Here is a 16146-nt window from a genome sequence, read left to right as displayed (position 1 = left end):
TTAGATTACTCTAGAGCAATCTTTAATGTTGAGTTTTTATGAATCCCTGTTACAAAATGTGTGTGGGGCCACCCCTTGGAGGGGAAACCACCATTGAAGAAAGAAAAATGTACTATTTCTTTGGATATGTTATATCTGTATATGTTAAATGACAATCTCAGCCTCACAGACCCAGTTAGTGTTAAACATCATTGTTAAATGACCTCTGTATATGTTAAATGACTTTTGTTTATGTTTCTCATTCTCAGTTAGTTAAAATGTATAAGTTCCTCATTCTCAGTTAATGTTAAAATGTAAAACAATATGACCCTCGTCATACTGTTCCAGTTGTTTTAATGTAAACCAATGTGATGTACCCCAATGAATGTCGGTATATAAAAGCAAATAAATAAAACAAAAATTTATAGCCTGGAGGGCGAGACTGACTTCACCCAAACTCCACATCTGGCACTTTCTTTTAGACACTCCTTCTTGCTATCCCCATATACCATAGGTAAATCATCACCACAAGGCAGAATAAGTAAAAATCTTTTTACTGACAACTTGTAGTAACCCAGATGAATTATTAGGTGACCAAAACATGTAAGTGATAAATATTAACTACTAAGTACAAAGCAAATCTATTTGTTATGCAATATAAATATAGCAGCAGGAAATGGAGTAATATTGGTATAATCATTCAGAATAAGGTAATGACCTCCCAACTGCAGTTTTGTCCTTGAATACCCGTTTTCAACCCCAATTCAGTCCACTAATGTGCACACAAAAATGAAAGAAAAAACTGGGCCCTTTTTTAAATTGTAACAAAAAAATAGATGAGCCATGCACAAAAGATGAGAACAGTCTCCGGAGTATTTACTTAAGGGAAAGCCCAATCCTCTGCTTTTTCCACAGGTAATGCACAAAGTCAAAATCAATTAAGCAGGTCCCTGGCACACTAAATCAGTGTGCTAGCTGGCTGTACCTATGGAATTAGTCTGTACCTGTACAAATGCTGCAGTCCAAAGCTTGCTCCTCCTCTGGCTAGATTGCCATGTAGATCACTTATATAACACTTCTCTGTCCAGGGGAATAGGTTCTTGGTCTGAATCCTGGCCTTTGAAGAATCCTTAAGTGAAGACCTCATTGCAGCTGGGCTTACTCCTTTGCTCTCTATTCTTCCAAACTTGCCTCTCTCCTCTGGTTTTTTTCTGACTTCCAGGCTATTTAAATTGAGCTGCAACAGCAGTTGTGTCCTTTCAGGCCTCCATTTGGTTCCTGTCCCATCAGGCTCTCTCCTGAAATCTACTGCTGCAAGATTTACCCAGGAAGAAACTCAAATATTTTAATAATCCTGCTGTTCTGATTGGCTCCTATAATTACTCCCTCACTCAGCAGGAAGTTATCAGAGGTGGAACAGCTAGGTTTTCCCTGGGGCCGCAGCAGGTTAACCCTGCATTTCCTGGTTTATTTAGAAATACCATCATTGAACAGCCCAGGGCAACCCCTGGGCTTAACAGCTCCCCCTATGGCATGCCCCAGTTCACAGAAGGGAGGAAACAGTACCTAGCAATTCACTTGTCTAACCATGACATGCAGTAAAATCCAGCACAGCACTCAGCAAAAAAGTTCATAGTTACAATACATAGCTCCAGAACCAGGTAAGTTGAGGGAGGTAAGGATATCCAATTATGAGGACCCTGCCAAAAGGGAGTGTTTATGAAGTTGTACAAATGGTCAGCATGCAAGACTAAAGCTTTGGCTTTTTGCACTAATGTTCATGTTTCAAACTTCAGCTAACTCATGTATCCAATTATATGAGCCATATCCCTTCATGTAGTGGGAAGGAAACTGTGGCACTCAACTTGATGTATAATTTTTACTGTATAAATGAAACCGCAGATATGAACATTTAGTATCCATTATCCCTTCTCCATATAATTTGTGTGTCAGATTAACTGCAAGTTATCCATACATGGACCCTGGGAAGCGACCGAAAAAAAACAAATGCCTCAAACTAATTGTTCCTGGCAAAAAGAATATGCCTAACTCAACACAGAAAAGTTTGTCTTATAGTGCATGTAACAACTTCCCTACAGCCTCACTCAGCAACTCATGGACCCATTTTCCTCTTGGTCATGGCCACAAATGTGGAAACAGCTAGTACAGATCCACAATGCCAAAGAAAATTACATAGAAATATACTGCTACTGAGACAGAACCACAGTCTCCAAGTCACAAATCTGGCAAATCAACAAACTAAATAGTTTGTGCATCCAAGTCTAAAGTTTGTAATTTATCTTCAATACAGATTTTTCTAGGCAGCACAAAAATCACAATTTAAAAATTGTTACATTATGCTACTTACATTTGTGTACAAGCACTGGGAAACAAAGGTCTTCGAAACACATGCATTTATACTATACAGCTAGGCAACTTTAAAGCCCACGAATACACAATAAAGCAGAATTAAGAGCATACACAACGTGAAACCTAGAATTTAATTACAACCCACAAATAAAAAATTAACAAGTTTAACAGGATGTGATGAACATTATATATTTAGTATGTTCATTTCAAAACATAAGACTTTTTTAGCTTTAGCTTATTTACCTTCACACTAAATGCACTGATATATACATCTAAAATGCATATATATTTAATATAAATGCATTTTTAATCTACAGCAGATACACCTCCTGCAACTTCCACATACCTATATGGCAACATACTTGTTTATAACAGCATGTGAAAGCATATCATCAAATATTTTGTGTATCTGCTTCATATGCTATATACTCATCCAATCTTTTACCAAAACCATATAGGAATACCATGGGAAACTTACCTAGGCTGCATTTGGGTGTCTGTTGTCCTGGAGTACCTATAAAATATGTAAGAAAAAGGAACAACATTTTTATACTGCATTTCAGGTTATTTAAATGAGAAAGCAAAGTATGAAGTTTTCCTTATTTGCGGGACAAGTAAATTTCTTTGTATTTTTTTCACTTTCGATAAACAGGACAGACTATCAATAGATCATTAAAACTTATCAAGCATTTTTGTATTATCTATATTATGACATTTGCTATTTTACTGTATTATGATGTATCTGTGCATTTTATTTTATACTGTATTGTTTTATATATTATATGCTACTGAAATCCTTAACATGGGATCTAGGTTTCCCTAAAAAGGCATGAGCTAGCCAAATTCAGATGGCCCAGGGTAGACAGGCAGGAAGGACTGGAAAACATGAGGCAGGATCTAGTGAAATTCAAGGAATGGTCTGGAGCAGTGGTTCTCAACCCTGTTCTGGGGACCCCCCCAGCGAGTCGGGTTTTCAGGATATCCACAATGAATATGCATGAGAGAAAATTTGCATACACTGCCTCCATAACATGCAAATTTTCTCTCATGCATATTCATTGTGGATATCCTGAAAACCCGACTGGCTGGGGGGGGGTCCCCAGGACAGGGTTGAGAACCATTGGTCTAGAGACTGATAGCTAAGATTTAATGTTAAAAAAATGCAGAGTAAAGCATTTAGGATGCAAAAAAAATCCAAGGGAGAGGTACTGTATTGAGGCAAAATTCTTCTAAGCACCAAAGAGGAGCAAGATCTGGGGGAGATTGATTTAAAATTGGCCAAACAGGTGGCTAACGTGACTGAAAAAAGCCAGAAAAGCTTAACTGCATAGGTAGAGGAATGGTCAGCAGAAAAATAGAGGTGATATTGCCCTTGTGTAAGTCCCTGGTGAGATCTCATTTGGAATACTGTGTACAATTATGGAGATTGAACCTTCAAAGGGATATAGGCTTGCTGGAGTCTAAAATAAAATGATCACTGGTCTTCATTCTAAAGCATATGGGGATAGACTTGAAGATCTATACATATATAGACTAGAAGAAAGGCAATACAGGAGAGATATGATAAAGACATTTAAATATCAAATGTTTCCATGCACAGCAGGCTGGCCTCTGAACAGAAAAGAGGCTCTAAAACAAAGGGTCATGGGATAAGGATGAAAAGGGACAGAGTAGAGAGTAATCGTGGGAAATATTTCTTTACAGAGAGGGTAATAGATGCATGGAATGGCCTCCCCATGAAGGTGGAGGCAAAAATGGTATTTGACTTCAATACAGAGAAATTGAGGGGGGTGATGGGGAATTGTAAGGCTGGATAAATTGGGAGGATGGGCGGACTAGGTGGGCCGAAAGGTCTCTTTCTGTTGTCATTTTTCTATGTTTCTAGTTATCCTCATCCCCTTAACCAGCCAAAGACTCCATGCAGGACAAGAGAATGGTCTTGGCTTCTGGCCAGCATATTACTCTTCTCCTCTATTCTCAACAGAAAGCCCTGGTGCAAAAATGAACTCAAGCATACCAACTGGTGCAGGCAAAGAGGAACTAACAGCATTTTGACCTTTGTACACTACAGTACTTCACCACCATATGAAAACATGCCCCTGCTTTGCTTGTCCCTCCATGAAGCCTTAAAAGCAGAGATGAAAGCAGACTCCTGGCAGGAGTTTGCCTTTGTTCACACTCCAAGATATCCCTCATTAAGAATCCAATTAAACGAGTCATGTGGTGCTCTGACTAGCATCAAAGCTGTGATTGCTTCCAAACTATGAAAACAGTTCTAGTTTAAAGGTATTTCAGGAAAATTGTTTCAAGATGGGATGCAGCCAAAATACTTGGATCCTTCAGTAGCATTAAAACTATGGAGACTTGTATGTGAAACTGTGCAAAAATGATAATGTGCTTACCAATACAAGCAGTGAGCAAAGTCCAGTTAACATGTAGACAAAGATAAAAATGCTTCTCCATTCCCCCATCATCCTTACTGGCTTACTTTTTAAAGCCGTCATTGGAAACCACTCTCCACAGAGAAAGCAATTCTAGTTGTGCTCAAGTGGCTACAAAAGGCTGGTAGTCCAACAGAATCCAAATCAGATACCCTTTCCCACCCTGCTTATGCATGAAACTATCCTGCCAGTCATGCCAGGACTCATACTCCAGCTAAAATTTTGCTGATGTGACTATTGAATTGTGTGACTTCATGCTGCCTCAAAGTTGTACAAATTTGTCACACTTTACAGTACACTGGAGTTTGACAAAAATGAAAGCAATTATCTGAACACTAAGTTCTGCCATCTAGAATATAGGGCACACTGGGGGCACTAAGTCCCTGCATTACTTGCTGTCCTGCAGTTCCCCTTTGAAATTCAGGGAACGGCTGATATTATAGGTACTTCTGTACCAACAGATTTTGCATCCTCTTCATTGCAGGTACAAAGCCAGTACCAGTGTCGCAAACCCTCCTGGTCTGGCCACCAAATGTCACTATTATAACACTTTAGTATGAAGCCATCCATACCCTTCCATCACTCCCACATGGAAGATCTTATAGGAAGAGCTATGAGATCTAACCCCACCTCCCTTTATGTGCCTACGATTCTCCTGTATCTTATAAAGATTTGTTTTTCTTCAACAGTTGGGTAATTTTTCTAAGTTACACATGGCTAAGCTTAACACTTCATCGGGCAATACACAGGCAATTAGGGATATAGGCTATAATAAAAGCAATAGGTACAAAAGCATATCTGACATCCAGGTCCTATCAGATTAAAATTAAGCCATTAATGCCAGCCCCACATTTCTAGCCATGACTTGCAAGTATAGAATGTTAACACTAGTTTCCTGCCCCATAAACTAGGGATTAAAGTTACGGTTCTTACCATAGGACTGGCAGCTGAAACCTCTCCGGATCTTCAGCAGGAGAGTCTGTGTGACCGGGATCCAGGACTCTGAGGTGGCCAGATCTATTCAGACTAGGACGTCCTGAGCTGAGAAGGGCTTCACCTGTCCCACTATCAGCAAGGTGTGCTCAGCTCATATAGTGAGGAACACCTGAGGGAAGACCGGTCTTTTCTCTCTGCAGCAGAGGCTGGGGAACTCAGCCAGAGTGGCGCCAACAGCACTCAGACCAATTCCTGCTCTTTGATGGGTAACAATTTCATGATAGACAACTAAGAGTGCTGTTAGCTGGCTCCTTTTCAAGAGCTCAACTATGCATAATTAAGGCTTTTAATTAGATCTCCCCATACTTGTTTGCTAGAGGAGTTCAACAAGTGGTCAGTTCTAATTGATGACAGTTGCCTAGTTTTGAGAGAGGTCTGATAAACTGATCCTGGATAAGGAAGGAAGACCATAAAAAGAGGCTCCACTGTTACTTCAGAACAAATTCACATAGGGCCAGATGGCCTATGGTGCTTTTTGCCTTTTTAGCATCACCTTGGTTGGAAAGGGCAAATAAATCCATCATCCTAGTCACATCCACAGCAGAGTCATTTTGGCTATCCATGGCAGAACAAGCAATGTCCATTTTCTCGCTGCATTTAGCTGTGCATAGACCAAATAGGCCAAGGTCCATCTTAGCTGCTTGTCCTTGTTAGAAAGAATTGGGATTTTTCTACAGTCTGGATTGGATGCCTGAACACTGTTTAGCCCTGCCATTTTTTAATACTTTGGGATCTGTTTGAGGAACTAGTTGAAGAGTAAGGATGTCTGATTTTTACAATCCCAGCTCCACCCAATCTGCACTCCCTGCCAGAGGGCCCTTATCCTATTTTCAGAGAGATCGATTTTTAAGCCTGATATCCTTTAGGGGTGAAAGGACTCTCCCAAAGGAGACCAATGACATGTGAGCCTACTCTACATGCTAGGTGGGCAAGTGATGGATTCTGCTGCAAGAAGGCTGAAGATGTATTCAATTTAAGAAGATTTTTGGGACAGAGTGGGGAGGTTTTTGGATCCCTACTAGGATTACAGTGCTGAGAATTTGCCGGATCCCATTGACTTTGCTCCAAGAGCAGTTCCCCAGAAATATTAACAACTAAGGATCTATTGTCTAAGCCTGCTACATTCGTTTATATGCTAAACTCCGTTATTTTAAACTTATTTACAACTTATTATACTAATCGTGTGCTTTCGCTCTCTACTCTCCCACCTGTAAACCCCTTGTTCTTTGTAACTTTATTTTATTTTCATAGTTAATTGTTACCCCTTGTTTCAATGTAAACCGGTACGATAAGACACCAGTCTTGAGTATCGGTATATAAAAAATATTTAAATAAATAAAAATAAATAAGGATGGAAGAGCAAGGAGGAGACCCCAACCAGATCTCCACACTCAAACACCAAGGGACCAGAACAAGTTGGGTGTCAGAGGAAGGTGAATTTAAGTAGGATTTTTACAATAGTTGGGGTCCCCTCCCACTAGGATTCCTTCACAGTTGCTGGGTTTGCTGCATGCAGTATCACCATGGGCCTACCCAGATGCCTGAAAAAAGGACTTACCTACCCAGAGCCACATATGTCAACATTCAGATGTAGCTTCAATATTATGAATGGATGGACTTTAGTTTGATTAAAAAAAATATTTTATTAACACACCCAGACCTGGTCCCGTCTGAGTTATTGCAGCCTCTCATCTCATGGGAAGCACCTACAACTACACACACACACACTTGGAGTACTATATCATCTGGGCTACCAGCGAGAGCTTACACCAGTAAAAAGAATCCCCCCCAGCGGCTGTATCCAATGTGGGATAGAATTGCTAGCCAGAGCAACTCCTGAAGGAATAAGTTAGTTTGCATGCCTTTGGGATTAATATTCAGCTAAGGGTTACACCATAAAGCACATGGGGGATTTCAAAATTACTTTATTGCTTGCTGACTCCATCCTCAGCCCCATCCCTCTGCAGCTTGTGAAAGTACCTACACTGTGAAATGGCACCCACAAGGGGGGGGGGGGGGGGAGAGCAATTTTCAGCTGTCAGTGTTACTCCAATAAAAAACGATTCTCTCCTCTTCTATTCTTATTTCTAACCCCTGTGAAAATCTACCCTTAGATTCCTTTCCTCCCCAAAACTCTTCCACTATTCCTATATAACTCCTAGATACCAATTTAAGGTACACAGCCCTTCTCAGGTACGCATACCTGCTGCAACTTTCAAGTCTATATTTATTTATTTATTTAATATCTTTTAATATACCGATGCTCAAGACCATGTCTTATCGAACCGGTTTACATGGAACTAGGGTAAAAAGAACTGCAAAACCAAATGCATGGAAGATAAAAGTTACATTAAACAGGGAGAAAACACATGGGCTTAGGAAGACAGGAAAGAATATGAACTAAAACAACTGGAGTGACAAAGTCGTCCTCAAAACAAATTAAGTAACTGGACATATAATCTTGCTGGATTTCTCTGGAGGTTTATCTTAGGCAATTAATAGAAGTTGCATTTCCTGGGAAAGAGTTGCATTTCTTGGGAAAGAGGATCAGGGGAGGTAAACTGGGGAGGTGTCAGGCGGGGCAGGAGGCGGGAAGGAGAAGGGAGAGGGATTGGCAAGGAGAGAGGGTCAATAATGGGTTGATAGAGTCTCCATCAGCCGTAGGCTTGGGCGAACAGCCAGGTTTTCAGTTTCTCTCTAAAGGATAGATGGCATTGTTCCTGGCGTATCTCGGGAGGAAGCGAGTTCCAATGGAGCGGACCTGCAGTTGAAAGTGCTCGTTTATGAACGGAGTTGTGGACCAAGGATTTGATGGGGGGAGCCTGAAGAGAGCCTTTGTATGCTGATCTGAATATGAATTCAATAATGAATATGGCAGACCTGCAAGTGGTTATTTTAGTAATTTGCTGAGCTAAATTACAGAGCGCCAAAAATGGCTCTCTCTATGGTTCGAATGCTCTATGAAAAACTACCAGGTCAATCCTGGAAGGTTGGTAGTGACAGGATATTGTCCAGCCAGGACTAAGAACATAGGCAGATAATTTTGGTAACTGTTTTGATTATGAAGCTTGGTGGTAAAACATGGGGGTTGGATTAAATACAGAATTAGTATGATCATTTAGCCAGGATGGATAAGAACCAATAAGCAATGCAACAAGAACTGACTTGGAGTGATAACATAAGCTAGCAGCAGAGATCTCTTTTGCAGAGTAGACCAGAAAACTAAATCAACTTGCTAGGTCATTTAGCCTTTATCCATTATTTACTATTTTAAGTGTGTTCATTTTTATCTTGTGTCTTATAACCCGACAAAATCTGAACTTTATCATATAAAAGATAACTATAAAAAGACCGTGAGTCAAATGATTCAGGACTCTGCAGTGATGGGCAATTTCTTATTCTTCATAGTTCTCTTAGCACCTCATCTATTGATGAATCCAGACAATTCATTGCAACACACAAATTAAAATAATGTAGATTAGGCCTGAAAGCTAGTTGAGCTCTTCTCAGAAGATGGCACTAACAAAAGGACACTAAGGATAACAGAGGGAAGCAGCAATAGTTCCACAAGCTTAAAAAAGTGTGGCATGCACAGAAAAAGTGACGCCGATATGAATAGAATAATGGCAGTAATGTTGGTGATTTCTGAAGTGGTTAAGGAGACATGACCAGGGAAAGTATTTGAACTAGTGATGATGAATCATAGGAAAGACTGAAAAAGCTGTACAACTAGCACTCCACTAAACCTTTGCATAATGTTCAATTTTTTTTTTTTGCATAGCTCACTGGAATAAATGCCCATTTGTTTTTAATGAATGCTTTAAGCCAGACAAATATAGCAGAATGGAATACCAAAAAATGGCCTTATGAGAGTATTTGTTTTCATGCACACAAAATAAAACATGCTTCTGAGGCCCTCTAACTCCACTCCCACCCAGTAAAAAGGGATGTGCAGAAGAAAAAACATTGTTTCATGGGTACCTAATTCATTTCATTAGTTTCAAAACAAAAATATTCTTTTCATTTGCCATTCAAGTCAATGGGAGAAGCATTGTAGCCTATTTTATACTCCAGAATTTGGGTTCTTTCATCAATTCTCATGGAACTTGTGAAAAGAAGTCATCAGAAGGGGGAAGAACTCCAAGGTACCTAGACTCTGGCAAAGTGACACCAAAAGTAGTATGAATATCCTAAGGCTCCGTAAAGAGGCAAAAGGGTGCCAGTAATGGCAGAAGTTCTCCAAGGCATCAGAAGACCAAAGAGGAAAGCTAGTGTGGTAAGAACACCCAAGGAACCAAGAGCACCAGCAACAGTGGCATGAACCCATGATGCCAGCAAGAGATTCAAACTGGCACCCTGAATGCAAGGTGCCAAGAAGGGGAAGTGAAGCAGAAGAGATGGAAGGAAATCACCAAGGCACCAATAAAGGGAGAAGCAGCATGAATAGTGGCATCAAGACACCAAAGCAACATGAGAGGTGCAAAGCAGAACCCCAGTGGGGCAGGAATACCTCAAGGTGTGAGATCGAGGGTATAGCAACAAAGCACAGTTGCATAAAGAACTCTTATGATAAAGAGTAAGCATGGCAGTAATGCTGAGTGGCACAATAAACCCCAAGATGTGGCATGAGGTACAGCAGAAAGTCAGAGTGGCATGGGAGATGCCAGTTGTTCTGTGGAAGCACACTTGCCAATTATCAGATTGAATACAAGAAAATGAATTATAAGTATTTTCTTGACATAAGCTTTTATTACATTCCCTATTTGACTGCTGGGTGGAATTTTGATTTTCTTGTAAAATGGGTTGTCTGAAGGAAACCACATTCAGAACACGCAAATCATTTCTCTAATGAGTAATTTGATTTTATGGTAAATTGTGAGTTAGTTTATTTAGAAAGCTTTTGCTCTATTTTGTAGTTGAACTCTGGCTGCTTCATTTCCTGATTTTATATAAGTTCTCTGCACCTGATACTTTTGTCACACTCAGAACAGGCAATGGTTTCTCTCCTATATTATTTTGCCTGTATTTCTTCCTTCAGACTGAGGGCTTGTGTGGACAAACCACCCCAGTAAAATCCATGGGGTGGGAGAATCAGATCTGGACTGTGGAGGGGTGAAAAAAAAAATTATAGAACAGGTGCCATATCAGTAGAAACCTGTATCTTGTCTTTTCACATTTTTGTTATGGGGATAACACACTCCAGTATAACAAATTAATAAGAAAGCTAGTGTGGGTAGAATATCCCAGGGCTCCAAAAGAGCCAGTTTCCTCATATGTCAGCTAGGCATGAGGCAGTAAGTCCCTATTGTTGTGTTAGGGTATGGAAGATATACATGAGGCATCCCCTAGCATGGTACTAGGAGTATAGCAGTTGGGCATGAGGCAGCAAGTCATTGGTAGGGGAACCTTGTTACTTTTACCTTTTTTCACATTTTTTGTTCCAGGTTCAACACACCCCATAGCAACTAAACAGGGTATGAGAACTGGGCTCGGATCAAAAAGAACCATAAAATAGGACAATATTTTTTACTTTAATTTTTTTTCCTGGGAAAGACACCAGTACAACCAAGAAAAACAGCAAGCAGAAGCACCAAAACTCCCATATTAACACATAATAGGCAAGGCAGGTAGGTGGATCAGTAGCCACCATCTGTAAAAGAAAATAGCACTGGCTGTCTCTGAAATGTACTTCAAAGGGACATCACTTTGGCATCATCCTGCAGGCCACCAGTGCTATTTTTAAAGCATAAAGCATGAAGATGGGAGTGACAGCATTGCTCCTGCCCTTTAATGCCAGACCTCACAGATGGGCTAAATGGGGGCTGGGAAGGTACCTGGCCTGGAAACATTTTAAACCGAAAGGGGGTAGGTGGGTGGGAGGGTCCAGAAGCCCAGCTGAGCAGGCTCAGGGCCAGCCTTCCCTGAAGGTGAAGAGTAGATTGCAGGTCTCTGGGAGGCCCCATTTTGTTTATAGGGAAAAGGAGGTATAAGCCATTTAATGTTTATTTCAATTTGGAGAACACAAAAAAATGAAAAATCCCTTCCAAGAGAAACAAACCAAAAATTTAAGTCCTGTACTTCCTTAACATAGTGTACCCAATATCAAGTCAATTTATTTATTTATTTTTAATTTTTATATACCGGAATTCCTGTATACAATACAAATCAGTCCGGTTTACATGGAACGAAAAGATAGCCCTGGTCTGGGAAGTCAGATCGGGGTTTTTTTTTACAAAGAACATTGAACAATAACAATAAATAAAAAATAAATAATAATAATAAAACAATAACAAATAAAAACAATAAATAACAATAAATAACAATAAATAAGTCAATGTACCCACCTATCAAGCATTAAGTAAACAAGAGTATAGGGTAACAATCTATCATCATGGCATATTACAGTATCATTGCATAAACATGTGCTACCAGGTTTAACTTACTTCTGTATTTTAGGGAAGCTATACCAGCTAGTTCAATTAATTCTGGTTTCCCAGGTTAAAATTATAACCTCATCTAATACAGGCCTCAATTGAATATGACAATCGACAGCACTTAGCTCAAAACTAAAGTAACTTAAGGAAAAATACTGATAGTTACCTTTGCATATTAAATTGCTTTTTCCTGGATCACTTGGTTTTCTTGATAACGGTAAGGCTCTGGTTGACTTTGGGAAGCCTTGGTTCACAATGAGGCACTTGTTTTTTGGCCCTGAAATACAGGAACAGGGCTTTCAGTTATTTCTAAAAACTATTCTGAAAAATCTCAAACTTTTCTTTGAAGTTTCAGGCCCCAGGTATGCATTTTCATGAGCTCTAATTCAGAAATGGCATATCTATGACTAGGTCTACTGGAATTCAAACAGCACATCCAACTGAAAATTAAGTCATGTGATACTGATGGCCACCAATGATAAGCTTTAGTCAGTCAGTCTCTGGCTGAAGCCATTTAAGAAAACAAGATTCAAGTATGGACCATGCAGGCAATGAAAGTGCTCACACAAGGAATACTAGTTACTTTCCAGCACAGTATCACCAATGAGGTAAGAATAGTCACTTTCATCCTATTAATTCTCTGGTGCAATATCTCTAAATTAGTTTCCATGGAATGATTCGCAATGACTACAGAGATATTTATCTCAAGGACCTGATTTACTCTTTCCCATTTCATGTCTGAGACAAAAGAACCCAACTTAGTCCACAGGCCCCTAAAGCCTTTCAACCTTTGAAATTAGCAGAAAGTCAACATAAACCTGGCATTGGAAGAGAAGAATGTTGATACTAATGAACAGGTCTTTTAGAAATAGTGATAGAAATAAATCTCTAGTTACAGTCTGCTTCACAACACATTTATAGATGCAATACCTGTCTGGGGCAGTTTTGAAGGCTGCACTGTGGATTTTGATCCCACAGGCTTTGAAGGTTGGCTTTCTGAAGTGCCATTAGGATGAAAAAAGTTTTAAAGATGTTCCTTCATTTTTCTTGCCACTGGTACAGTTGAAGCTATTAAGGAAAAAAAAGTGCATTAGACGGACAAGTGCTGATTTAAGCAAAGCAAACAGTATCTATAATTTATTGATTTAAGTATACAATATCTTCCACAAGACATTGCAAGGCCTGAACTCAGGATGCTTTGGAGGAAAAAATGCTACTGCTTCTGATGAATATGAGAAAAAAGTAGTTTTAAATGAAAATATTGCTTTTAAGATCAAATTACATACAGCCATACCCTAACCTAAAATATTTGCACTGAAAGCTTATGGTACTGGAGTATGTACCACACGTTTTGTCGGCTACTCTTCTCAGTGGTCATTGTACTATTTTGCAATAAACTCCAACAAACATGCTTTCAAAGAATCAATAAAATGACATAACATGGTCTGCAAGAGCTTTCGAATACCCTCATGAAGCCTGAAATAGAAAAAATGAATTACTGCACAAAGCACAAAAGAGCAATGATATGCAGTGACATTCTAAGTAGGGGATTCAGTAAATGCATGACATCCCCACCCCCATAATCACACTTTTCCCTCTCCGATCCTTCCCCTCCCCTGGCATAATTGCCTAAATTTTCCCTCCGCTTCTTGATATAACCGCCTAACTTTCCCTATCACTATCCTTGCTCCATCATCCCAAACAATATTTAGCATCCCAATAAGACTGAAGACTTAACAGTGAAATTTTTCTGGTAGTTTTGCAAATCAAAGAAACAACCCAAAATGCTATTTAGCTTTAATTTAGTTTATATTGTAATTCTTAATGCCACACAAAAACAAAACTAAGTCCTTTCTTCCCCTCTTCCTAACATCCTCTGCCTTCCATTTCCCCAGCTCCTCCTATGCCTTTTCCTAATAGTTTTTAAATGAAAAATGACAAAGCTGAGTGAGGTAAAAATCACCGCTTACAATATGTATATTATATTTACATGCACTGCTATGGTGTCAACTAGAAAACCTTGCAAAAAAGTAAAAAAAAAAAAAAAAGGACTTTGAATCCATATGGTATTAGGCCTATTGCAATAAGTATTGTGTGGTGACTTGGCCCTCAGAAAGCCACAAGTAAACTGAATTACAATTACAATATAGTAAGCTTCTCATTCCAAAACAGCGCTTACTGCCAGCATCAATCCTACCTATGAAAAGCAACATTGCAAATATTACACTGTAGAGTATGGAGGCATAGAACACACTTGAGGCAGCTTTCATCGCAGGCAGGAAGAGAAGGGGTGAGCCCTCACGAGGCTCTTCCTTTTATTGTACATTCATACAAAGGCAGATGATGTATCATTACATGATTGGCTACTTTCCCATAGCAACAGACGAGTCCCTACACTATTGGCTTTGGCTCAGGGGGTGTGCACGGATCATCTCATTGGCTGCTGAAATCTATACCTCCTGACTTTGTCCTGCCTCTGACTAGGGAACACCCAGCCCTACTTTCAGGCTATCAGGAATAATTATAAGCCAGAGAAATACATGACAGTCAGGTATCCTCTCCTAGGCAGAGACTTAAGCACAAGTGATGCTTTTATTCAGGCAAAGGTCAGGGAGAAGGGAAGTTAATGTTTAAACCCTGATGAAATGGCTTGCTGGCAAGCGCATATTTCCCACATTACACTAGGCCCTAAATCCCGAATACACCTATTAAGAAAACAGAACAAGCCAGGCTATTATATATCCCTATACAGAAACTAAGCTAGCAGAGTATCTCACCTTGATCATCCCTCAAAAACAGAACAGAGATACCTTGAAAGAATAAACACACGCATCCCTCTAACATGTTGATTCTCACACAATGTGCATTCTCAGGCTCACATGCATGCTCCCTCACACCTGTTCTCTCAGGTTCACAGATGCTCACTGCTCTAACATAATATGCCTTTGTACTAGGAGGTACAGATTGGAAAACAAGATGACCGCTACTGATTCTGACACAAGCTATTGCCAGCAGAATTCCTCAACTTGGTCCCTCATACAAAACTGTCAGACCCCTTACCAAAAACAGAGCTGAGCACACTTTAGTAACAGAAATAGTGAGACAAAAGCTGAACTGGAAAACCCCAAAAGCCAGAATTTGCCAGCAGTCTAACACCAGAGAAATAAAAATAAATGCATTTTCCTATACTGTACACGATAGAAATATTCAGCGATGCACATTTCCCAAAAATGACAAACGAAAAATTCTTCCCAGTTTCCCTCTGAGAAGCAAAGCCCTCCCAGTCCTAACAGCCGCCCCTCGCCCCCTTCTCCTCTCCCAGTCCCCAGCATTCTCACTTTCAAGCAGAGAGTCAGAATGCTGGGGATGAAGAGGAGAGGGTGAGCCTCAATCTCTTTTCTCCCCGAGTCCCCTGCAATCTCTCTGAACCAAGAGCAGAACCCCTCCCCCCCTCCCTTCATGTCACTAGCCTCAGGCATTCATATTCTTAGCACTAGATAAAGTATAATTATAGGTTCAAATGTTTCAATTTTATAATTTTTTCAACTTTGCATATAAAATATGAAACAATTATTTTCCTCTCTCAGTATAAATCCACTCAACAGCCTGACAATATCACATTTCAAAATATGTCCACTCTGCCTCAGGGGCTTAGCTCTCCAAATGCCGCCATCCAAATCATTCAGACATGGGCTCATGCCCACATCTTATCCAGCCAAAATTATGTGAACACAGCATGTCTAATCATACTCCCCCTACTTTGCATGTCACATCTTCCTATTGGGTCAGTGGTCTTACCAATGGCATACTGAGGGGGCACCCGGAGACCTATTTGTGATTTTGTTCTCAGTCACATAACTGGTAACTCTAGAAAATTCTGGGCCTTGCTGCACAAGCAGGCCCAAAAGGAAATGTCACCTGGGTCC

The 16146-nt window shown here is 40.0% G+C and overlaps 1 protein-coding gene across 2 annotated transcripts in view; it reads right to left on the bottom strand.

Annotated features, from left to right (window-relative positions):
- Positions 1-2822: 2822 nt before the first annotated feature.
- Positions 2823-16146, bottom strand: part of LOC115083233 (microtubule-associated tumor suppressor 1 homolog) — a 218753-nt gene continuing 205429 nt past the window's right edge. For both annotated transcript variants that reach the window (XM_029587051.1, XM_029587044.1), the window contains 3 exons: positions 13151-13288; positions 12387-12497; positions 2823-2863 (listed from right to left, as the gene is read on the bottom strand). In XM_029587051.1, coding sequence (XP_029442911.1) covers positions 13245-13288 — 44 coding nt within the window. In that variant the 3' untranslated portion in view covers positions 2823-2863; positions 12387-12497; positions 13151-13244. The remainder of the gene's footprint in view (positions 2864-12386; positions 12498-13150; positions 13289-16146) is intronic.

The sequence above is a fragment of the Rhinatrema bivittatum genome, chromosome 1 (genome assembly GCF_901001135.1).
Source record: "Rhinatrema bivittatum chromosome 1, aRhiBiv1.1, whole genome shotgun sequence".
NCBI lineage: Eukaryota > Metazoa > Chordata > Amphibia > Gymnophiona > Rhinatrematidae > Rhinatrema > Rhinatrema bivittatum.
This window is presented reverse-complemented; position numbering and strand designations above follow the sequence as displayed.